This window comes from Pogoniulus pusillus, chromosome 17, assembly GCF_015220805.1.
Source record: "Pogoniulus pusillus isolate bPogPus1 chromosome 17, bPogPus1.pri, whole genome shotgun sequence".
NCBI lineage: Eukaryota > Metazoa > Chordata > Aves > Piciformes > Lybiidae > Pogoniulus > Pogoniulus pusillus.
The window spans coordinates 770,498-794,613 of NC_087280.1; the positions used below are offsets into that span (position 1 = coordinate 770,498).

Genomic DNA, 24,116 nt, shown 5'->3' on the forward strand with positions numbered 1-24,116 from the left:
CCTCTACACTGTACCAAGTGGCCTTCAGAGGTCCCTTCCAACCCAAAGTGCTTAGAGCAGGACCAGTCTTGAGGCTTGAGGGAGCCCTTGCTGCAGGAGGGAGAGAAGGTGCAGGCTTGGAGTGCTCATTAGGCACTGAGGAGCCTGCTTCAGACTCCTGGAGTGGAAGGGACCTTCCAGACCTTCCAGTTCCAACCCTCTGGGTGCTCAAGGCTTCATAGAATGAGTTGGGTTGGAAGGGACCTTGAAGATCATCCAGTTCCTCCCTGGAGGTGTTGAGTGACCTGTTCCAGTGGGAGGTGTCCCTGCCTGTGGCACAGGTGGCTTGGAACTGGCTGAGCTTTGAGCTCCCTTCCAGCCTAACCCACTCTATCCTTCTATGGGGAGTGACACTGGGGTCCTTTTCCACCACCTGTGGGGTGGGCTCTGCTCTGCAGCCACGAAGAGCTCCCCTGGGGCTTCCTTCTGCCCACAGTGGCTGGAGCAGGCCCAGGGCTGCTGTGTCATGGCAGCTTGAGGCTTGCCAGCCTGCTTGCCAAGGGGGGGAAAGGCACTTTGGCAGAGCCTGCACTCCCTCTACAGCCAGCAGCTCCCTAGTTTAGGAAAGTGCTGTCTCCTCTCTGGCCTGAAATTGATGTTCCTGCCCAGCAGGCTGTTGGCTTGCCTTGCTGTGGGGCAGGACAGTCCTCGATGTGCCTGGAGCAAGAGCTGCTTGGCTCTGTTTCAGCCATGCTGTCTTTGGAAGCTGCTAGAGACAAACCCTGCCCTTGGCTGCTGCCCCTTGCACAAGAAGGACCTGGAGCTGCTGGAGAGGGGCCAGAGGAGGTCATGGAGATGATCAGAGGGATGGAGAAGCTCTGCTGTGGGGCCAGGCTGGGAGAGTTTGGGCTGTGCAGCCTGGAGAAGAGCTGCAGGGAGACCTCAGAGCAGCCTTGCAGTAGCTGAAGGGCTCCAGGAGAGCTGAGGAGGGACTTTTGTCCAGGGCTGGCAGTGGCAGGCTGAGGGCCAATGGCTTTGATCTGGGAGAGGGGAGACTGAGAGTGGAGAGGAGGAAGAAAGTGTTGAGAGTGAGGGTGGGGAGAGCCTGGCAGAGGCTGCCCAGGGAGGTGCTGCAGGCCGGGCTGGGTGAGGCCCCAAGCAGCCTGGGCTGGTGGAAGATTGGAGATCATCTGGTTCCAAGCCTGATGGGGCCTTGAAGATCAGCTAGTCGGAGCTGGATGATCTTCAGTGTCCCTTCCATGCCAGCTCATTCTAGGAGTGCCCTGAGCACCCTGGGCGGGTGGGAGGTGTCCCTGCCCATGGCAGGGGGGGTGAAGCTGGGTGGGCTTTGGGTTGGAAGGGACATTAATGTATGGAGCCAAGCCTGGGAGCTGGCTATCAGCTGCTGCTTTCAGCCTCTCCAGAGATGTCCTCTCCTCTGTTGCAGAGCCACTCCAGGCATGACTGGCAGGCTGCTCTGCTGCTCCTGTGCCCCAGCACTTGCTGCCCTCTGATTTCAGATCACCAACACCAGAAGTCAGTCACACAACCTGCGGTGAGTCTCGAGGGCCCTGGGTGCTCCTAGCAGGGCACTGCAGAGGTCCTGCCTGCAAACGGAGCTGCTGAGGGGGCTGAACACCTCTGTGGGGGGAAGGCTGAGTTGGGCTGTTCAGGCTGGAGAGGAGCAGCCTGAGGGGCACCTGCTCAGTGCTGATCGACTCTTCAGGGGTGGCTGTCAGCAGGGAGAGCCCAGTGGTGCCCAGGCCAAGGGGCACTGGGCACAACTAGAAGCTGAAGTGCCTCTGCTGTTTAGGTGGAGCTCCTTTGTAACTGAAGGGTGCTGGAGGCCTGGAGCAGGCTGCCTGGAGAGGTGCTGGAGCCTCCATCTCTGCAGGCACTCCCCCCCGGGCTGTGTTCCTGTGGGAGCTGCTGGAGCTCTGCCTTGGCAGAGCCATTGGGGAACCTAAGGCCTCCAGCACCCTCCCAGGGACAAAGCTCTCCCTGCTGTTCCTGTGGCACCTCCTGTGCTCCAGCTGGCACCCAGTGCCCCTTGTGCTGCCCTTGGCCAGCCCTGAGCAGAGCCTGGCTGGGCCCCTGCACAGCTTTAGCACAGCTCTGAGGGCAGCCCTCAGGCTCCTCTGCTGCCAGCTGCCAGCCCCAGCTGCCTCAGCCTGGCCTCACAGGAGATGTTCACTGCCTGCAGCAGCTTTGGCTCTGGGCTGGGCTCTCTGCAGCACTTCCCTGAGCTGCTTCTTGAGGAGAGTGGCCCAGAACTGGACACAGTATTCCAGATGTGGCCTCAGCAGCCAGTGGTGAAAGAGAGCAAAGCAAAGCAGGTGTTTGGGTTTGGCAGAGGTGGTGACCTTGAGAGCAAGCTGCTGCCAGGCAGGAGGGAGTGTGGCTGTATGTAAGGAGTCCTGCAGGAGTGGAGCCTCCCCTGGGTTTCTCTCTCTGGGCTTCTGGGGTGACTGCTGCTGGGCTCCACTGCTGTGCCATCCCAGGCTGCTGCAGGCTCAGTAGCACTGATGAAGTCGTTGGGGCCCTCCTTGTGCATCACCCTTTGGGCAGGCTGCTTTGTGCTGCAGCATCGAGTGATGTGACAGCAGCAAGCCTTTGGGAGTTGTCCCTTCCATTCTGCATGGAGGAGGCTTAAGGAGCTGTTGCCCCTGTCCTTGGGCTGGGAGGGTTGGGTGGGTGAGCAAACAGTTGGATGCTGGCAGCCTGGAGGTGAAATCTGGTTTCAGTTCTGCTTGCTGTGGTATCTCCCAGTTGTGTTGCAGCTTCAGCTGCTGAAGCTGATCTGTCTTTTTTTGGTGGCAGGAGTGGGAGTGCCATTAATTGTTCCAAGAGGCTTCAGCTTGAGCAGCTCAGCCTGCTGCAGCATGGCACTGGGAGTGGCTGCAGGGATGCACAGAGTGCCTGGGGTGGAAGGGACCCCTGAGATCAGCCAGTGCCAGCCTCCTCCCACCAGCCCAGACTGCTCAAGGCACTCAGAGAATGAGTTGGCTTGGAAAGGACACTGGAGATGAGCTAGTTCCAAGCCCCCTGCCATGGCTTCAATCTTCCATCAGCCCAGGTTGCCCAAGGCCTCATCCCACCTGGCCTGCAACACCTTCACAGCCTCCTTGGGCAGCCTCTGCCAGGCTCTCCCCACCCTCACTCTCAACACTTTCTTCCTCCTCTCCACTCTCAGTCTCCCCTCTCCCAGATCAAAGCCATTGGCCCTCAGCCTGGCACTGCCAGCCCTGGACAAAAGTCCCTCCCCAGCTCTCCTGCTGCAAGGCTGCTCTGAGCTCTCCCTGCAGCCTTCTCTTCTCCAGCCTCCCCACAGCAGAGCTTCTCCAGCCCTCTGATGGCCTTTGTGGTCTCCTCTGGCCCCTCTCCAGCAGCCTTGGGTCTTTGATATCTCTAGGAGCCCCGGGAAGGCTGCAGCCATGTGGCTGTGCCTCGCTTGGTGCTGCTCTGTCTGGAAGGTAGGGCCCTGCAGGCTGCAGCTCTGTTGCTGTGCTGCTGGGAGGCTTTTCTCTGGTGCCCGAAGTCAGTCACATGTTTGTCTCCATCCTGCGTCTGGCATCTCAGGGATCTCTCTCCCTGCTGCCAGATGGCTGAGGGCTTTCTCACTTGGGCCAGACAATAAAACCATGGAATCATAGAGCTGTTGAGGGCAGAAGGAGACCTTTGAGATTGTCAGGTCCAGCTGCACACCCAGAGCTCACAACCCGACCACTGCCACTAAGCCACAGCCCTCAGCACCACATCTGTGGGGCTTTGAAACCCCCAGGAATGGGACTCCAGCACCCTGGGCAGCCTGTGCCAGGGCCTGAGAACCCTTCCTTGGGAGACATTGTTCTGAGATCCAACTTGAACCTCCCCTGGTGCAGCTTGAGGCTGTTTCCTCTTGTCCTGTCTCTTGTTGCATGGCAGAAGAGACCAATTCCACCTCAAAAGGAGGTTGGAGTAGAGAGCAGTGAGCTCTGCCCTCAGCCTCCTCTTCTCCACACCAATCCCCCCCCAGCTCCCTCAGCTGCTCCTCCCCAGCCCTGTCCTCCAGACCCTGCCCCAGCTTTGTGCCCTTCTCTGGCCCTGCTGCAGCCCTCAGTGTCCTTCTGGGAGTGAGGGCCCAGAGCTGCCCCCAGTGCTCCAGCTGTGGCCTCAGCAGTGCCCAGCTGTAGGTTGTTCCTCCTCTCCCTGCCCAGCCACTGCCCCCTGAGGCCCTGGGTTCTGGCAGGGGCTGCAGGGCTGGGTGAGTGCTGAAGGACAGCAGTTGGGCCTGGTGTCCCTCTCAGCAGTGGCACTGACCAGTGCTGCTCTCAGCCGTGGGTCCTGCTCCCCAGCTGCCTGCCCTTGCAGCCCCTTGCTGCCTGCTGCTAGCTTTGGCTCTCAGTGCCCCGCTTGAAGCAGCTCCTGCTTCTCTCACTGCCTGGCTGCTGCTGCCCTCTGCTCCTCTCCAGGCAGCACTGTTTGCTCCAGGAGCACTCAGCCCCATCTGCGTGTCCCCTGCTCAGGGCCCCGGGCTGAGGTGTGCCCTGGAGCCAGTGCCAGCTGCCCCTGCCAGTGCTCTGCCAGCAGCTGTCCGGCAGAGCCAGCACTGAGCTCCTGGCCCTGCCGTCTTGTCCTCTGCCCTGCTTGCTCTTTGCCCAGCTTGAGGCATCTGCCTTCAGGAGCAGGGGCTGCCTGGGTGGCACAGCTGGAGCAGCTGGAGCAGTGCCCCCCCGCTGGCCTGAGCCCCTGCTCGTGTGGCACCTGCTGCAGGGCGCTGCCGGAGCAGCCTCCCGGGGGCCGCTGCGGTGCCTGCAGCGGCAGTGCTCTGCCGCCTGGGCTCGGCCCTGGGCTCCCTGCTCCACCGGGACACAGGCGCTGGAGGAGGCCAGCAGAGGGCCGTGAGGATGCTGGGGGGGCTGGAGCACCTCTTAGGAGGAAAGGCTGAGAGCCCTGGGGCTGGGTGGCCTGAGCAGAGCAGCCCGAGAGGGGCTCCTCAAATGTGTAGCACTATGTGCAGGTGACAAGGACAGGCTGGGGCCATGGCTGCCCCCTCCCTGCCTCCATTGAAGGCCAGGCTGGGTGAGGCCTTGAGCAGCCTGGCCTGGTGGGGGGGTCCCGGCCCATGGCAGGGAGTTGGAGCTGGATGAGCTTTAAGGTCCTTTCCCAACCCATCCCATGAATCTGAGAGGATGGGGCTGGGCTCTTCCCAGGGGTGCCCTGGACAGGACAGGGGCTCCCAGGGACAAACTGCAACCCAGGAGGTTTCACCTCAACTTCAGGAGAAGCTTCTTGGCTGTGAGGGTGCTGGAGCCCAGGAGCAGGCTGCCCAGAGAGGCTGTGGAGCCTTCTCTGGAGAGCTTCCAAACCCACCTGGCTGTGTTCTGTGCGCCCTGCCCGCGGTGATGCTGCTCTGGCAGGGGTTGGCCTCGTTCTGCAGAGGGTTCTGCAAGCCTTTGCCGTTACAGAGCCACAGAGTTCCATGGCGCTGGGGGGGCTGCAGGGGGAGCTGTGCAGGTGGTGCTGCAGGAAGGCAGCTGGCAGCAGCGCTGCTGGAGGCTGCGTGGGAGCAAGCAGGACGCAGCAGGGAGAGCCAGAGGTGCCTCTGCTCCGCTCCAGCACTCCTGCTCAGCTGGGGTAGCTGAGGGCCCCTGCTGAGTGTGAAGCCTTCTCCCTGGATTAGTCACCCCCGGGCTGCTGGATGAGTTCAGCGCTGGAGCTCTCCTGGAGGAGCAGCAGCAGCTCTTTGTGGCAGGGTGCAGGCTGTGAGGAGCAGCTCCAGCACCACAGCCTCCCTGCTCCGGGGCTGCTGGGCAGTGCTGCTCCTCCTCACCTGGGAAGCTTCTCGGTGGTCTCAGGAGGCTTCTAGTTGGTGTTGCAGACTGACCTCTGCTCTGTGGTGCCCTGAGACAGGATGAGAGGTAATGGGCGTGAGTCTGAGCCTGGGAGGCTGTGTCTCAACGTGAGCAGGGACTTGCTGCCTTAGAGGGGGGCAGGGCACTGCCCTCGGGTGGTCGAGTTTCCATCCCTGGAGACATTCAGAGCCTGCTTGGATGAGTTCCTGTGTGACCTTTAGGTGAAGCTGCCTTGCAGGGGCTTCGGACTCCGTCTCCATAGGTCCTTTACCACTCTGTGCCCCTGTACCAGAGCTGCACTTGGCTGGCTGTGCTGCTCACAGCAGCTCTCACCAGCCAGCTGCTGCCTGGGAGGTGACTGCAGTGCAGTGAGGCTCTGCTCTCCTGGGCAGAGAGGTGAGTGCAGTGCAGTGAGGCTCTGCTGTCCTGGGCAGAGAGGTGAGTGCAGTGCAGTGAGGCTCTGCTGCCCTGGGCAGAGAGGTGAGTGCAGTGCAGTGAGGCTCTGCTCTCCTGGGCAGAGAGGTGAGTGCAGTGCAGTGAGGCTCTGCTGCCCTGGGCAGAGAGGTGAGTGCAGTGCAGTGAGGCTCTGCTGTCCTGGGCAGAGAGGTGAGTGCAGTGCAGTGAGGCTCTGCTGCCCTGGGCAGAGAGGTGAGTGCAGTGCCCTGTGGCTCTGCTCTCCTGGGCAAGAGGGGGGCCTGCAGGCTGTGGTGCTGAGTGTCTTCACTTCAGCATGTGCCCACCCAGAGGCTGACCGCAGGCTTTTGTGGGAGGCTCCAGACTGGCAGACCCAGGCTGGTGCTGAGGCCTGGGCTTGCCCCTGCTCCTGCTCGTGTGCTGCAGGCTCTGTCTCCCCCAGCAGCAGCCAGCAGCTGCAGAGCAGAACAAGGCTCACTTCTTCCAGTGACCTGCAAGCAATGCGTGGAGGCGAGCGCGGGGGAGGGACCTTCCCAGGCACTGCTCAGCGCCGCAGGCATGCGAGGGGCATCCAGAGCTCATCCAGGCCAAGGCCTGCACTCGGCAGGGACATCCTCCTCCAGAGCAGGTTGCTCACAGCCCTGTCCATCTCCAGCCACGGGGCCTCAGCCACCTCCCTGGGCAGCCTGCTGCAGTGTCTCAGCAGCCTCCTGCTGCACAACTTGTTCCTCACATCCACTCTCAATCTGCTCTGCTCTCATTTCAAACCATTGCCCCTGCTGCTGTCCCTGCAGGCCTTTGGGCACAGTCCCTCTGCAGCCTGCTTGCAGCCCCTGCAGGCACTGGCAGGCAGCTCTGAGGTCTGCCCTGAGCCTCCTCTTCTTCAGGCTGCACACCCCAGCTCCCACAGCCTGTTCCCACAGCAGAGCTGCTCCAGCCCTGTGCTCATCTTTATGACCCTCCTAGCACAACCCTTGTGGTTTCCTTCAAGCAAGGATTCATCCTTGGGTATTGTGGTGCCCAGGGAGGCCTTTTCCAAGGTTCTTATGTTCCATAGGTGCATGGCTGGGGAGGGGAGGATGTGACTAAGCTGGCACGAGTGTTGGCATTGCTTGGGCAGTTAGTGCTGGATGGCCCAAGTCTGTCTGGCAGACAGCACAGAATTGGTTGGGTTGGAAGGGACCTTGAAGATCATCCAGTGCCAACCCCCTGCCATGGGCAGAGGACACCTCCCACAAGGCCAAGGCTGCTCGAGGCACTCCTAGAAGGAGTTGGCTTGGAAGGAACCTTGAAGATCAGCTGGTTCCTAGCCACCTGCCATGGGCTGCTGCTGAGGGTCCAGAGGAGGCCATGGAGATGCTCAGAGGCTGGAGAAGCTCCCCTGTGGGGACAGGCTGGGAGGGCTGGGGCTGTTCAGCCTGCAGAAGAGAGGCTGCAGGGACATTGGACAGCTTCAAGCCTCAGGGTGCTGGGCCAGGCTTTTCCAGCTCCACCATCACCCAGAGAGGCTGGAGCAGATGGTCCTTGGGCTGCCTCCCAGCCCAGCACTCTGTGATTGCCTGCTTGGTATTTTCAGACTCCTGGACTCACTCAGGTTGGAAAAGACCTCTGAGAACATCAGGTCCAACCTTCTGGCCAGCAGCTACATGGGCACCCTGCTGTCCTCGGGCAGATCTCCTTGCTCTCTCTGGCCAGCAGAGCAGAGCCTGTGCCAGGGGGGAGCAGTGCAGTGCCTTTGGTAGAAGAGCTGTCTGGTGGGGCTGGTTGGAAGGCAGCAGTGGGCAGGAGCTGGAGAAGGAGAGAAACATCCTGGAAGGGGCTCCAAGATTCACAGAACTGTGGCTCGGAAGGGAGCTCAAAGATCATCCAGTTCCAAGCCCCTGCCCTGGGCAGGGTCACATCACTCCAGTCCAGCTTGCTCAGGGCACTCCTAGAGTGATGTGGCTTGGAACTGGATGATCTTCAAGGTCCCTTTGGGTTTGGAACTAGATGATCTTCAGTCTTCTTGCCCAGCTGCTCTTTAGCCACAGCTCCAAACCCTGGGATCCTGAGCTGATGCAATCTGTGAGTCTGTAAATGAAGGTTTGAGGAAGCACAGGAGGAGAGGAAGCCACAGCCTCATGCCTCTGCAGTTCTCACTCTGTAATGGCTTAATTAGTGACACTGCAGCTCAAGGACTCCTCAAGAGTCAAAACAAGTCTCTGTGATAAGATGAAGGCAACTCAGATATCTGAGTGTGGCCCAGGGAGATTAGAAGATAGCTTAGGGCCTGCTGTGGATTAGCAGCAGGGAGGACCTGAAGCCAACACCCAAAGAAACAAACAGCAAACAAGGGCTGATGAGCAGGGAAAGTCCTTGGTGACTCAGGCTGGAGGAGAAAGCTGTTTGTTCTACCCTGCCACACTCCCCCAGGCTTCAGTTTACCTTGAGAAGTGAAGCAGAGATGCAGCACAGGCACTTGAAGAGGTCTGCAGCCAAGGAAAGCACCTCCTGACGGAACATCTGCCCTGCAACGCGTGGCCTTTGGGCTGGGCAGGAGGTCAGACTGGGCTGGGGACCTCTTCATGGGGAGCTGCAGCAGCTCTTCTGCAAGCAGCAGTCTTGGCAGACCTTCTTCCCCCAGGTACAAGAGGAAAGGAAGGTTCTCCTGCCCCGTGGGACTGCTTGGACCACCAAGTGGCTTTCTGACCTCTGAAGGGCACCAACCCCTCAGCCAGATCACAGCATCCCAGCGTGGCTCATGTTGGAAGGGACCTCAGGGACTGTCTGCTGCAACCCCCTGCTAGACTCAGCTGCTGCTGCTCAAACTTGGCTTGGAAGGGACCTTGAAGACCAGCTAGTTCCAAGCCCCCTGCCATGCAAAGCCCATGGCAGGGATCTTCAAGGTCCCTTCCAGTGCAAGCCAGGTGGCTTGCAACCTCTCTGCTCTTCAGTCTGCCACCAGCCCAGGTTGCTCAGGGCCTCATCCAGCCTGGCCTTGAACACCCCCAGGCAGGAGGCAGCCACAGCCTCCCTGGGCAGCCTGTGCCAGGCTCTCACCACCCTCACCCTCCAGAACTTCTGCCTCAGCTCCAGTCCAGTCCTGCTCTGCCTCAGCTCCCAACCATTCCCCTTGGCCTGGCTCAACAAAAGTCTCTCTGCAGCCTTGCTGTAAGCTTCACTCAGAAGCAGAGCCTCTAAGAGTAGATTGAGCTGCAGCTGCAGATGGCTCTGCTGCCTGCTGGGGTGGTTGGGCTGGCTGAGCTTGCAAGCTCTCTTCCACCCCATGCCCTTCTGGGGTGGTTTTTGGAGCCTTGCTGCCCTCAGCCTGAGAGCTGATCTTCAGTCTGTCCTCTGGAGAAGACTTCAGCCCAGGGCCTGCTCCCTTGGCAGGCCAACCTGGAGAGAGCTGAACAGCCAAACCCACTGCTTCAGGCCTGCAGGGCAGCTCCTCCAGGACAGCATCTCTGGACAAGGCCCAGGCTTTGCCTGGCATCAGTACTGCTCGAAAGTCACCTTCTGTGGCTTGAAAGCTGAACGTGGCTCTGCAGTCAGCTACAGAGCATCCCTCTGGGGCTCTGCCTGCTGAGGACAAATTGATGCCAGCTCCAGCTGAGTCTGCTCAGTCAGGTTGGGAAGCCTGGCAGGTGGCATGAGGACAGTGCCCATTCCTGAGCAGCAGGCAGCCAAGTGCTGGGCTGCAGCCAGAGCAGTGTGGGCAGCAGAGGGGATTGTGCCCCTTGGCTCTGCTCAGACCTCACCTCCAGTCCTGCCTCCAGTGCTGCTGGGGTGAGGCCAGAGGAGGCCACAGAGATGCTGCCAGGGCTGGAGCAGCTCTGCTGTGAGCACAGGCTGAGGGAGCTGGGGGGGTGCAGCCTGCAGAGGAGAAGGCTCCAAGGGCACCTCAGAGCTGCTGCCAGTGCCTGAAGGGATCCTGCAGGAAGGCTGCAGAGGGACTTGTGCTGAGGGGGTCTGAGCCAGGCCAAGGCGGAATGGTTTGGAGCTGAGGCAGAGCAGGGTTGGACTGGAGCTGAGGAAGAAGTTCTGCAGGGTGAGGGTGGTGAGAGCCTGGCACAGGCTGCCCAGGGAGGCTGTGGCTGCCTCCTGCCTGGGGGTCTTCAAGGCCAGGTTGGATGTGGCCTTGAGCAACCTGCACTGGTGGCAGACTGAAGATCCTCTGATTCCAAAGCCCAGGGCAGGGGGCTTGGAACTGGATGATTTTCATGATCCCTTCCAAGCCAACTCACAGAATGAGCAAGCTGGGCTGGGGGAGGTGTCCCTGAAGCTGTGGTGGTGTGGGCCTGGCCTGGCCTTTCCTTCCTGCTGGGTTGGCAGCCAGAGGCAGTGGCAGAGGTGTTTGCTTTGGCACAGCAGGGCCACAGGCTCGGCTGGGGTTTACAGCAAACACAGCAGCCAGGCCATGGGCTGGGCAAAGTCCTGGGCACGGGGCAAAGGAGGAGGAGCTGTGGTGTGGGAGCACCTGTGCAGAGCTGCTGCCTTCCTGCCCTGGCCCCCAGCTGCTCTTGCTCCATCACATGCAGCCTGAGCTTGGTGCTGCAGGTGGGCAGGGGTGAACCGGGAAGGGCTGCAGTTGGGCACCCTGCATCCTTGGCTTGCCTCTTGAGTGATCTCCGTGGTGCCCTGCTTCTGGCACTGGAAGCACAGAAAGGCAGGGCTTGGGAGGGACCTCTGGAGCTCCAGTCCAGCCCCTCTGCAGCACCACCCAGGCCAGGGGGCCCAGGAACACATCAGCAGGGTTTGGAACTCCTCCAGAGCCTCTCTGGCAGCCTGCTCCAGGCCTCCAGCACCCTCACAGTCAAGAAGCCTCTTCTCAGGGTGAGGTGAAATTTACAGCTGTTGGAGCTGGTCCAGAGGAGGCCGTGGAGATGCTGGAGATGCTCTCCTGCAGGGCCAGGCAGGGAGAGTTGGGGCTCTTCAGCCTGGAGAGGAGAAGGCTGCAAGGAGACCTCAGAGCAGCCTTGCATTATCAGAAGGGCTCCAGGAGAGCTGGGGAGGGTCCAACACTGCTGCCAGAGCAGGGGCACCCAGGGCAGGGCACACAGCACCACATCCAGGTGGGGCTGGAAAGTCTCCAGAGGAGACTCCACAGCCTCCCTGGGCAGCCTGCCCCAGGCCTCCAGTGCCCTCACGCCAGAGAAGTTTCTCCTCCTGTTGATCTGGAACCTCCTGGGCTCCAGGACACCACCACAAGGAGCCTGCCCCCTTCTTGCCCCCCACTCTTCCCATCTTTGCAAAGAGTGATTCGATCTCTGCTCAGTCTCTGCAGCCCAAGCGGCCCCAGGGCTCAGCCTCTCCTCCTTCGGCAGCTGCTCCGAGCTGGCCGCGGCAGCCCAGGGCAGCACTTGGCAAAGGGAGCTGAGGTGCTCAGGCTGCTCTAGAGCAGCCCCACCTGCGTGCCCTGCCCTGCCCTGCCCTGAGTGCCCTGCTTTGCAGGGGGCTGGGACTGCAGGTCCCTTCTGTCACTGCCCAGCTACTCTTCCTTGACCTGAGAGCCAAGCATCAAGTGGTGCTGAGCTGCAGACAAAGGCTTATTGGTAGCAGTGGCAGAGGTTGGCATGAAGGAATCCACCAGCGTGGCACCACCACCTAGCTCTGGCTCTCCCAAGGGGCATGGGCATGCTGCAGGAGCTGGCATGGCTCTGGGCTGGCTGTGGCTGCTCAGGAAGCTGCAGAGTCACCAGGTGATGCTGCTGGGGGGCACTGGTTCTGGGCTCTCCTTGCAGGGTGGGCACTGCTGCTGGCCGCCTTCAGGCTGCCTTGCTGCGGCGGCAGAGGACTGCTTTGTGCTGGCATGCAGGGATCCCGTGGGCTGGCAGCTGTCTGTGCTGCCGTGGCCAGCCCCTGGCAGCCTGGGCATGCTCTTAGGCAGCCCCAGCCCCCATTTGGCAACCTGCCCTCAAGATCAGGGTGTGAAGGCTAAAGCGAGGGGGGTGCCCGACGGTGGTGCCCGCTGCCAGGCTGAGCCTTTGCTGTGCCAGTCTCTCCCCACCCTCACTACCAAGAATTTCTCCCTCATCCCTGCTCTCCCAGTTCAGAGCCATTGGCCCTCAGCCTGGCACTGCCAGCCCTTGCCAGAAGTCCCTCCCCAGCTCTCAAGGAGCCCCTTCAGCTACTGCAAGGCTGCCCTGGAGCTTTCTCTTCTCCCAGCTAGGAGCCCCAGCTCTGCCAGCCTGTCCCTGGCGGGAAGCTTCTGCAGCCTCTGAGCAGCTTGGGGTGCTCTGCAATGTCCAGTTAGGCTGTAATTAAGGGGGAGATTTGATGAGCTTGATGGTTCTTTGCAGTGAGGGTGGTGAGAGACTGGCACAGGTTGAGGGTAGTGAGGCACTGGCACAGGTTGCCCAGGGAGGTGTTCAGGACCAGGCTGGACGAGGCCTTGAGTGAGCTGTTCCCGTGGGAGCTGCCCCTGCCCGTGGCACAGGGGGGTTGGCACTGGCTGAGCTTTGAGCTCCCTCCCAGCCTAAGCCGTTCTGTGACCTCGGAGGCCTGTCCCAGCCCGCACAATTCCCTGGCTCGGCGCTGGGAACGTTCTGGCCCCTGCGCTCGTTGGCTTGGTGCTTCATACCCTGTGTCCCCTGTGTTCTCTCTGCCCAGGTGAGGAGCCCAAAGCAAGCTGCCTCTCCAGAGCCCTGGACAGCACCAGCCCCTCCCTGCCACCTTCTCAAGATGCGTTAGGAAAACCTGATCCAGTGCCAAACCCAAACCATCTCCAGGCCTCTCCCATGACTGTCTCCGAGCCGCTCTTGGATACTTTGGGATTTACAGCCGTGGTGTGAGGAGTAGAGTGTCCACTCCCACTGCTCCCTGCCACCCCCCTGGCAGAGGTTGGTGACTTAAGATCATGGACCATCCTGGTAGGGAAAAGGATGAGAGGCAGAGGACAACCAAAGGGATGCCAGGAAGGAGCGGCCACGGCTCTCGCCCCAGCTCTTCGGCGTCTTCTGGCGTCCTCATGGTGGGACCCAACTTCAGAGTGGGCAAGAAGATTGGCTGTGGGAACTTTGGAGAGCTCAGACTAGGTAAGTAGGAAATGTTTTGGTGGCCCTTGGTGAAGCAGGTCCCCTGGTTGAGGTCTTCTCAAGGCTGCCTCACCTGGAAGCACTCAGAAGACGTCACTCTGAGCCTTGGGCTGCTTGGCACAGCAGCAGCTTGCTGGAGAGGCCAAAGGTGCACATTTTGGAGCCATCTGAAGGTTGGAAATGGTTCCCAGCCCTCGAGGTGACAATATCTTGGCTGCCTAAGGAGGTGGCTTCCCTCAAAGCAGCATGTGTTGAGAAGGACTTAAGAGCCCAGTGCGCTGCTTTGCATTGGGCTCTTAAGTCCTCCTCGACACATGCTGTTTTGATTTTGAGCTGACACTGGAGAGGGCTGCCCAGAGAGGTTGTGGAGTCTTCTCTGGAGGCTTTCCAACCCCACCTGGATGTGTTCCTGTGTGACCAGCAAGCTGCAGGTGGCCCCTGAAAGCCAAACCTCCAGAGAGCAGCTACCAGTGTTAAGGTCCTCTAGAAGCTCTGCTCTTGGCTCCTTTCTCTTGGCACTGCAGCTTTAAGGGGTCCTCTGGCTCAGGTAGAAGCCTTCAGAGGTTCACAGAATGGGTTGGAAAGGACCTAAAAGCTCATCCAGCTCCAGCCCCCCTGCCAGGGCAGGGCCACTTCCCACCATCAAAATCTCATCCAGCCTGGCCTGCAACACCTCCAGGCAGGGGGCAGCCACAGCCTCCCTGGGCAGCCTCTGCCAGTCTCTCCCCACCCTCACTCTCAACACTTTCTTCCTCCTCTCCACTCTCAGTCTCCCCTCTCCCAGATCAAAACCATTGGCCCTTGGCCTGATGCTCCTAGCTCTTGCCAGAAGTCTCTCCCCAGCTCTCCTGGAGCCCTTCAGCTACTGCAAGGCTGCTCTGAAGTTTCCCTGAAGCCTTTTCAGGCTGAGCAGTCCCAAGTCTCTCTGCCTGTCCCCATAGCAGAGGTTCTCCATCCCTCTGATCATCTTCATGGCCTCCTCTGGACTTGTTTTCTGCCGGTGTTAGCCCTGGGGTTGACCTTTCCTGCTGCAGACAGAATTATCCCTGGGGATGTCACTTACATGGAAGGACCTGGGAGCAGCACCGTGTGGCCATGGCACCTGGAGCCAAGGTTTAGTGGCTGTGGTGGCCTTAGGCTACTGCTTGGACTCAATGATCTTAAAGGTCTTTTCCAAGCCGACCAATCCTGTGGTTCTATGCTTCAGGGCTTTTGCTGCCTTCTGTGCAGCTCCTGCAGCTCTGCCGAGTCAGTTCTGCTGCTGCCCTGGGAGCTGGAGCACCCCTGAAGGTTTCTGGCATGACCTGTGCCATCCTGAGGTCCTGCATCTGCACCCCAGGCAGGCAGAGCATTGGCATCTCAGCAGGCGGCCCAGGAGCCTGCTCAGTGAGCTGGGAACTGGAGTGATGTCAGGAGGGGCTCAGGAAACCTGGGATCTGTCCTCCTAAACCCAGTGCCAGGGCTGCTGGCTCACTGCGGAACAGATGCCACCAGCTCAGCCTCCAAACCACCTTCTAGCAACTCACCAACTTACTCTGTGGGTTCTTCTTGTATGTGTCCAAAAGTCTCACCATGGCGGGGTTGGAAGTTCTCTGGAGCTCATCCAGTCCAACTCCTGCTGAAGCAGGGCACCCCAGCAGCTTGCCCAGGTCACAGTGTCCAGGAGGGTTTGGAAGCTCTCCAGAGGAGACTCCACAGCCTCTCTGGGCAGGCTGCTCCAGGCCTCCAGCACCCTCACACCAAAGCAGTTTCTCCTCCTGTTCAGATGGAGCCTCCTGGCTTCCAGTTTGTGCCCACTGCTCCTTGTGCTATCACTGGGCACCACTGACAGGAGCCCAGCCCCATCCTCTTGCCCCCCACAGCTCCTTTAGCTCTTGCTGAGCACTGCTCAGCTCCCCTCTGGGGCTGCTCTCCTGCAGGCTCTCAGCCCCAGGGCTCTCAGCCTGTGCTCCTCACAGAGCTGCTCCAGGCCCTCAGCAGCTTTGCAGCCTCCCCCAGACTCTCTGCAGCAGTTCCCTGCCTCTGGAACTGGGGAGCCCAGAACTGGGTCCAGCCTCTCATGAGCTGGGGAGCCCAGAGCTGGGTCCAGCCTCTCATGAGCTGGGGAGCCCAGAGCTGGGTCCAGCCCTCCAGGCATGGTCTCCCTAGGGCAGAGCAGAGGGGGAGAAGAGCCTCTGTGGTGCCTGCTGGGCACAGTCTCCTGGCTGCAGCCCAGGAGCCTCTGCCTGCAGTGTGATGTCCATCAGCACCGAGCTGGCTGGAAGGGTCCAGCTGTTGCTGTTTGTGTTGCTCTCAAGAGGTTTGTACTTGTGGCTCTTGGCTGGGGCCTGTGGGAGCAGTGCAGGAGAGGGAGGACTCTGGGCCCCTGCTGGTGTGCAGCACTCCCTGTACTCACCACGTCCTGCTGCCAGGGCCTCACAAACCTGCTCCAGCCGGGGCCCAGCTGAGTGCAGGCACTCAGTGCAGGGCTCCTCAGGCTGTGGAGTTCTTCACTGGCAGTGGAACTGCCCAAAAGTGACACCTGAACTTCAGTGCTGCTCCAGAACCTGAGAGCTCTTTGGGTGCCAGCTGGGGTACAGGTCTGCTGCCCTGTTCGGGGCAGGGGCACCTTCTGCTCCCAGCAGGTCCTGCTGGCAGCACCTCTGCCCGGCTCTGCCATCTTGATGCCAGCTCTGCTGGGGAGAAGGAGGAAGAAGCCATCCTGACACTTGGACACGAGCAGCGTGGAGAGGCTGTCAGGGAGCTGGCAGAGGCACTGCAGGACACTGAGTGGAGTCCAGGCTGGCAGCATCAGGAGCCACAGGGAGATGCTCCCTGACATGGGCAGCTTGCAGCTGCCACACGGCGCCGGCGAGGCCAAGGGCTGGCTGCAGCCACCAGCAGCCTGCCTGCAGCAACAGCTGCCCTGCAGCTGGAGCACAGACACACAGACAGACAGACACAGAGACGGATACACACACACACAGACGGATAGACAGACAGACACACAGAGACGGATACACACACACACACAGACGGATAGACAGACACACAGAGACAGATAGACAGACAGACACAGACAGAGAGATGGATAGACAGACACACAGAGACACACGGACAGACACACAGCCAGGCAGAGGTGTGCCAGCTGTGGCAGGCCGCGGTGCAGTGCCCCAGCCGCCGCCTCGCAGCTTCCCTGCTGGTTCTCAGCCTGGGCTCCTGCAGGGCTCTTGTCCCAGCAGCCCCACTGGGTGTGGGGAGCCCTGGGGTGGGCTCTGTGCTCTCAGTGCTGCTTGTGCCAGCACAGGGCACACAGCCGCTGAAGGGTCTTAGCGTGGACCAATTCCCCTTCCCGGGCCCTGTGCTCAGCTCACAGCAGCCCCATGAGGGCTCCAGGCTGGGGGCAGAGTGGCTGCAAACTGCCCAGCAGGAAAGGACCTGGGGGTGCTGGGTGGCAGCAGCTGGAGATGAGCCAGCAGTGCCCAGGTGGGCAAGAAAGGCAGCAGCAGCCTGGCCTGGGGCAGCAGTGGTGTGGGCAGCAGGAGCAGGGCAGGGACTGTGCCCTGTGCTGGGCACTGCTGGGGCCACAGCTTGAGTGCTGGGCTCAGTTCTGGGCCCTCACTCCCAGAAGGACACTGAGGGCTGCAGCAGGGCCAGAGAAGGGCACAAAGCTGGGGCAGGGTCTGGAGAGCAGGGCTGGGGAGGAGCAGCTGAGGGGGCTGGGGGGGTTGGTGTGGGGAAGAGGAGGCTGAGGGCAGAGCTCATTGCTCTCTGCAGCTCCCTGGGAGGAGGCTGCAGTGAGCTGGGGTTGGGCTCTGCTGCCCAGCCTCAGGTGAGAGGAGGAGAGGAACTGGCCTGGAGCTGTGGCAGGGGAGGGTTGGGTTGGAGAGGAGGAGAAATGTCTTTGTTGCCAGAGTGGTGAGGGCCTGGCAGAGGCTGCCCAGGGAGGTGGTGGAGTGCCCATGGCTGGAGGCGTTCCAGCTCTGTGTGGCCATGGCACTTGTGGCCATGGTTTGGTGCCCATGGTGGTGCTGGGCTGCTGCTGGGCTGGGAGGTCTGGGAGGGCTCTTCCAGCCAAACCATTCCCTGGCTCTGTGGCTCAAGGCTGCCCTGGTGCTGCTGGCATTGGTGCTGCTGGCACGCAGCGGGTGTTGGGTCTGTGCTGAGTGGTGGTTTCCAGGGGTGGATTGCAGCTCTTAGCTGTGCAGCACCATGAAGCTGCTGGAGCTGTCTGCAGTCAGAGGTGCACTGGTTTGGTGTGCAGCAGTCACCAATCCTCTCACTGCCTGTAGCCAGCAGGACCTGGGATGGCTCCTGCAGTGCTGCCCTCCAGCCTGAGTGCTGCCCTCAAGCCTGGTGAGCTGCTGCTGAGTGGCAGGGACCTCTGCCTGCCCTGCTCACCGGCTGCAGCTTTACAGTGACAGAGCCACAGAATGTTGAGGGGTGCAGGGGACCTCCAGAGCTCATCCAGGCCAAACTCCCTGCCAGAGCAGGGGCGCCCAGGGCAGGGCACACAGCAACACATCCAGGTGGGGCTTGAAAGGCTCCAGAGAAGAGGACTCCACAGTCTCTCTGGGTAGCCTGCTCCAAACTCACACCAAAGAAGTTTCTCCTCCTGTAGAGGTGGAACCTGCTGGCTTCCAGTTGCCCTTGCCCTGTCCCTGGCCACCACCACACAGAGCCTGGCACCTTCCTCCTGAACCTCACCCCTCAGATATTGATCAGATCCCCTCTCAGCCTTCTCTTCTCCAGACTTAACCAGCCCCAGGGCTCTCAGCCTTCCCTGGTCACACAGACATTCCAGTTCCTCCATCATCCTCGTGGCCACTGTTGGACTCTCTCTAGTCTGTCCCTGTCTCTCTTGAGCTGGGGAGCCCAGAACTGGACCCAGCACTCCAGATGCGGTCTCACCAGAGCGGGAGGAGAACCTCCCTTGCCCTGCTGGCCACACTCATCTCACCGCACCCCAGGCTTACAGCTTGTGAGAGGCAGAACCTCCAGGAGGGAAGTGAGCAGAGGCAGCTGCTGGCCAGGGGTGGCAGCACCTCTGTGTGCTGTCTGCTGCTGCGGCTGTTGGGACGTGCCACTCAAAGAGACACCTTTCTGTTTTCTCTTCACAGGGAAGAATCTCTACACCAACGAATATGTAGCGATCAAACTGGTGAGTAGCAGCTTCCAGTCTTCTGCACTTAGCTGGCTGGGGAAGAGAAGGACCAAAAGCAGCTCTGGGAGAACCATGCAGTCACAGAATGGCTTGGGTGGGAAGGGACCTTGAAGATCATCTGGTTCCAAGCTCATGGCAGGGGCCTTGGAACCAGAAGATCTTCAAGATGCCTTCAGGCTTGGAACTAGGATGATCCTCAGGCTTCTTGCCCACCTGCTCTTTAGCCACAAACCCTGGCATCTGTCCTTGAGGTTGTCACTCTGATTTGATTCAGCAGCAGCCTCCTGCTCACCCAGGCTGACATGTGTCTGGCAGCACAGGAGCCCTGCACCTCACAGCAGATGAAGGTGGATGTGGTGCATTAACTCTGACCAGCAGCACACAGCTCCTCTCTGCAGCTTTTTCTCCCCCTGTGATGTGTAGGAGCTGACAGATCCTGAGGGGCTGGGATAGCAAATGTCAGGAGATGGTTCCTGAAATAAATGAATAGCCTGCCTGCAGTGCTGCTTAGGGTGGCCTGGGGATGGATCTCCACCAAGAAAGAGGGCTGGAGGCTTGCTGAGGGGGAGGTGGTTTGGGTGGGATGGCAGCAGAGGAGCTGTGGACACAGCCAAGGTGACCACAGGGTCACAGATGTCAGGGCTTGGAAAGGACCCAAGGAGCTCATCCAGTCCAACCCCTCCTGCCAGAGCAGGACCACACAACCCAGCTCAGGGCACACAGGAACACATCCAGACAGGCCTGGAAAGGCTCCAGAGAAAGAGATTCCACAACCTCTCTGGGCAGCCTGTGCCAGGCTCTGGGACCCTTCCAGGCAAGAAGTTCCCCTTGTGCTGAGCTGGAACCTCCTGTGCTGCAGCTTCCATCCACTGCTGCTTGTCCTGTGCCAGGGAGCAGTGAGCAGTGCCTGTCCCCCCCTCCTGACCCCCAGCCCTCAGAGAGTTACAGACGTTGATTCAATCCCCTCTCAGTCTTCTCTTCTCCAGACTGAGCAGCCCCAGGGCCCTCAGCCTCTCCTCACCAGGCACTGCTCAGTCCCCTCATCATCCTCATAGCTCTCCACTGGACCCTCCCCAGCAGTTCCTGTCCCTCTTCAACTGGGGAGCCCAAAACTGAAGGCAGTGCTCAAGATGAGGTCTCAGCAGGGCAGAGCAGAGGGGGAGCAGAACCTCCCTTGGTCTGCTGGACACACTCTGCTTAATGCCCCCCAGGACCCTATTGCCCTCTTGGGCCATGGATACTCTCCCCCAGCACCCCCAGCTCCCTCTCCACAGGGCTGCTCTCCAGCAGTCACCTCCCAGCCTGTCCTGGTGCAGTTTGTTCTCCCTCCCCAGGTTCAGGACTCTGCATTTGTCCTGGTTGGACCTCATCTGGTTCCTCTGTGCCCAGCTCTCTGTGCAGGTCTGGCTGGATGGCAGCACAGCCTGCAGCTGTCTCAGCCCAGCCTCCCAGCTTGGTGTCAGCAGCAAACCCACTGAGCAGACTCTGTCCCCTGTTCTGCTAAACCAAAGAGTGGGTTGGATTGGAAGGGACCTCCAAAGATGATCCCCTCAGCAGGGGCATCCTCTCCACTAGAGCAGGCTGCTCAGTGCCTTGCTGAGCCTGACCTTGAATCAGTGAAGCTCCTCCTGGGCTTTCACAGTCGATCCCACAGAGCTCAGCATCAGCAGTGAGCTGCAGGAGTGCTCAGGGATTGGCAGGGAGGTGGTGGAGTCCCCATCCCTCCATGGAGGTGTTCCAGAACCGTGTGGCCATGGCACCTGGGGCCACCTTTGGTGGCCATGGTGGTGCTGGGTTGGACTGGATGGTCTGGGGGGCTTTTCCAGCCCAAACAGGTCTGTGATAAGCAGCATCCAAGCAGGAATTCAGGGCAGCTTTAGCTTCCCTCTGAAAGCCATCTGGGCGAGTACCCACTGCTGCCTGACCCAAGTGCACCCTTCGTGCTCCAGGCTCTTCATCTTCTCCACCTGGATTCACCCTGGGAGAAGGCTGCAGAGCCTCTGTGGATAGCAGAGGCCTGGTTGGATGCTGAGAGAAGTCCTGGTGCTCTGCAGCCTGCTTTCATGTCTGCAGACAGAGCATGTCTGGAGTGCTCAGAGGTGTCTGACTGGCAGCTGCTAGGAGGGGGCTGCCCCTTGCAGTGCTGCCAGCAGCTCACTGCTGCCCAGGCCTGTGCCTCTGCTCTGGCTGCACCCCCAGGGACACGACTCAGCAGGGCTCATACGCAGCCCAGTGACCACCGAAGCTGCTGGGGGCAGCCACAGGCCACAGTCTGAACTTGGCACTTCAGCTCCTGCAACCTTGCTGCTCCTCTGCCCGGGGCTGGGGCACTCCTGGAGGCCCAGGAGCTTGGCTGAGCAGTGCCTGGATGCCACTGCTGTCACTGAGCTTTGTGCTGGCATCAGGAAGCTCTCACTGCTTCTGGTGCTCCTTACCTTTAACTGTGGCTGGGTGAGGAGTGGCTGAGAGCAGCCTGGAAGGGAAGGCCTTGGGGGTGTCAGTTGGTGCCAAAGTGGCCAGCAGCCAGCACTGCTCCCAGCCCAGAGGCAGCTGTGTGCTGGCTGCAGCCAGAGCAGGGAGAGCAGCAGCACAGGGAGGGGATTCTGCCCCTCTGCTCTGCTCAGCCCTCACCTGAGCACTGCCTGTGGCTCTGGGGCCCCAGCACAAGAGGGACCTGGAGCTGCTGGAGAGGGGCCAGAGGAGGCCATGGAGGTGATCAGGGGCTGGAGAAGCTCTGCTGTGGGGACAGGCTGAGGGAGCTGGGGGTGTTCAGCCTGGAGAAGAGAAGGCTGCAGGGAGAGCTCAGAGCAGCCTTGCAGCAGCTGAAAGGGCTCCAGGAGAGCTGGGGAGAGACTTTTGTCCAGGGCTGGCAGTGCCAGGCTGAGGGCTAATGGCTTTGATCTTGGAGAGGGGAGACTGAGAGTGGAGAGGAGGAGGAAGAAAGTGTTGAGAGTGAGGGTGGGGAGAGAGTGGCAGAGGCTGTGGAGGTGCTGCAGGCCAGGCTGGGTGAGGCCTTGGGCAGCCTGGGCTGATGGAAGATTGAAGGTCATCTGGTTCCAAGCCTGAAGGGACCTTAAGGATCAGCTAGTTCCAAGTGTCCCAGGGAGCTTGGGACTGGATGATCTTCAAGGTCTCTTCCAACCCAACTCATTCTAGGAGTGGCTTGAGCACCCTGGGCAGGTGGAGGTGTCCTGACTCCCTTCCAGCCTAGGCCATGCAGTGGCTCCATGCAGTGGCTCCATGCAGTGGCTCCATGCAGTGGCTCCATGCAGTGGCTCCATGCAGTGATGTCCCTCTGCAGTGTCTTGTGACACTTCCAGCCAGGCTGTTAGCTCGCGTCTGGAAGTGGTGGCTGCGGTGGCAGGTCTCTGCTGGGGCACATTTCAGGTGCCAGGCTGGTTCTAACCAGGTGGGTTTGGTTTCTGTCTTGCAGGAGCCAATCAAATCCCGAGCACCACAGCTTCACCTCGAGTACAGGTTCTACAAGCAGCTGGGCAGTGCAGGTAAGCAGCCTCAGCCAGGCACAGCCTCTGCCTTCGCCAGTGTCACAGAGCTCTCCTGCAGGCCTGCTGGGAGAGCAGCACCTGTGCTGAGTGCTTTGGCTTTGGGAAAGGTTTGGATAGAAGAGCATCATCACAGTGTGGAGCTGGTGAGGACTGCCCAAGAGGCAGGACAGCAGTGGGGGTGTTGGTGCCACAGGAGGGGGCAGTGGCAGGACTGCTCTCTGTCTGCAAGGACAGACCTGAAAAGGGAGACGAAAGGCTGAGAATGCAGGGAGCTGTGTGAAACTCCAGAGGGCTTCTAGCCAAAACCTGACCCTTGCCTGAGATTCCCTGAGTCATGGCAGAGTCCTCCAGCCCTGGGCCTCAGTGTCCTCTTTGTGATCATAGCCTCCACATCCAGCTGGCAGCTGGCACCAGTGGTGCTCCCCAGGGGTCAGTGCTGGGCCCAGTCCTGTTCAGTATCTTTATTGATGATCTGGACCAGGGGATTGAGTTCAGCAGCAGTAAGTTTGCAGGTGGCACTAAGCTAGGAGCAGCTGTGGAGCTGTTGGAGGGTGGCAAAGCCCTGCAGAGGGACCTGGCCAGGCTGGATGGGTGGGCAGAGGCCAAGGGGATGAGACTGAACAAGGCCAAGGGCAGGGTTCTGCACTTTGGCCACAACAACCCCAAGCAGTGCTACAGGCTGGAGCCAGAGTGGCTGAGAGCAGGCAGGCAGAGAGGGCCCTGGGGGTGGTGGCAGAGAGCAGATGAAGAGGAGGCAGCAGTGCCCAGGTGGGCAGCAGAGCCAATGGCATCCTGGGCTGGCTCAGGAGCAGTGTGGGCAGCAGGACAAGGGAGGTTCTTGTGCCCCTGTGCTCAGCACTGCTCAGGCCACCCCTGCAGTGCTGTGTCCAGCTCTGGGCTCCTCCACTGCAGAGAGATGCTGAGGTGCTGGAAGGTGTTTGGAGCAGGGCAGCAAGGCTGGGGAGGGGCCTGGAGCACAGCCCTGTGAGGAGAGGCTGAGGGAGCTGGGGGGGTGCAGCCTGCAGCAGAGGAGGCTCAGGGCAGAGCTGATTGCTGCCTGCAGCTGCCTGCAGGGAGGCTGTAGCCAGCTGGGGTTGGGCTCTGCTCCCAGGCAGCCAGCAGCAGAAGAAGGGGACAGAGGCTGAAGCTGTGCCAGGGCAGGTCTGGGCTGGATGTGAGGAGGAAGTTGTTGTCAGAGAGAGTGATTGGCATTGGAATGGGCTGCCCAGGGAGGTGGTGGAGTGGCTGTGGCTGGAGGTGTTGAAGCCAAGCCTGGCTGGGGCACTTAGTGCCATGGTCTGGTTGGTTGGGCAGGGCTGGGTGCTAGGCTGGGCTGGGTGAGCTTGGAGCTCTCTGCCAACCTGGTAGATTTTATGATTCTGTGATTCTCCAGCAGAGAGAAGGCAAATCACAGGAGGAGCCAAAGGTGCTGTGCTCTGGGCTTTTATTGTTGGTTTTGTCCTATCAGAGTCTCTGACTTCCCAGGAGAGGCCTTGAGCTCCCAGCTGATGCTGTTGGCCTTCCTTGCCTTCAGTTCATGCTTCTCAAACCACTCCAGACTTTGGCCTTCTGCTGCCTTCTGTGCCAGCACTGAGCACCCTCTGCATGGGGAAGTCTCTGAATCTGAGCTCCTCTGCTCACCCTGTGCCTTCTCTGCTCTTCAGGCTCTTGGCAGGCTGGAGAAGTGGCCAGTGCCAGCTGCAGGAGGTTCAGCAAGTCAGAGGGCAAGGTCCTGCAGCTGGGTTGGGCCAAGCCCAGGCACAAGTCCAGGCTGGGTGCCGTGGGGTGAGAGCAGCCCTGAAGAAAGAGCCTTGGGGGTGCTGGGTGCTGAGCAGCTCCCCAGGAGCCAGCAATGCCCTCCTGCAGCCCAGCAGGCAGCCAAGTGCTGGGCTGCAGCCAGAGCAGTGTGGGCAGCAGAGAGGGGTTGAGCCCCTTGGCTCTGCTCAGACCTCATCTCCAGTGCTGCTGTCCCCAGCACTGCTGGGGCCTCCTCTGGCCCTGCTCCAACAGGTCCCTGTCTGGGCTGTGCTGAGGGCTCCAGAGCTGACTCCAGCACTGCAGAGGGGTCTCAGCAGAGCAGAGCAGAGCAGAGCAGAGCAGAGCAGAGGGGCAGAATCCTCTCCCTGCCTCTGCTGCCCAGGATGCTGCTGATGGAGGACTTCTTGTGTGTGCAGAAAGTGATTCTGTTTTTAGCATGTGTCTGGATGTGTGCACATGGATTTGG

General features: G+C 60.4%; 1 protein-coding gene across 4 annotated transcripts in view; it reads left to right on the forward strand.

Moving 5' to 3' along the window:
* Nucleotides 1-24,116, forward strand: part of CSNK1G1 (casein kinase 1 gamma 1) — a 91,139-nt gene that overhangs the window by 20,962 nt on the left and 46,061 nt on the right. For 3 of the 4 annotated variants that reach the window (XM_064157152.1, XM_064157155.1, XM_064157153.1), the window contains exons 2-5: nucleotides 1,427-1,534; nucleotides 12,819-13,243; nucleotides 18,343-18,383; nucleotides 21,820-21,889. In XM_064157152.1, the coding sequence (XP_064013222.1) occupies nucleotides 13,066-13,243; nucleotides 18,343-18,383; nucleotides 21,820-21,889 (289 nt within the window). In that variant the 5' untranslated portion in view covers nucleotides 1,427-1,534; nucleotides 12,819-13,065. The remainder of the gene's footprint in view (nucleotides 1-1,426; nucleotides 1,535-12,818; nucleotides 13,244-18,342; nucleotides 18,384-21,819; nucleotides 21,890-24,116) is intronic. The other variant, XM_064157154.1, reaches the window with a different exon arrangement.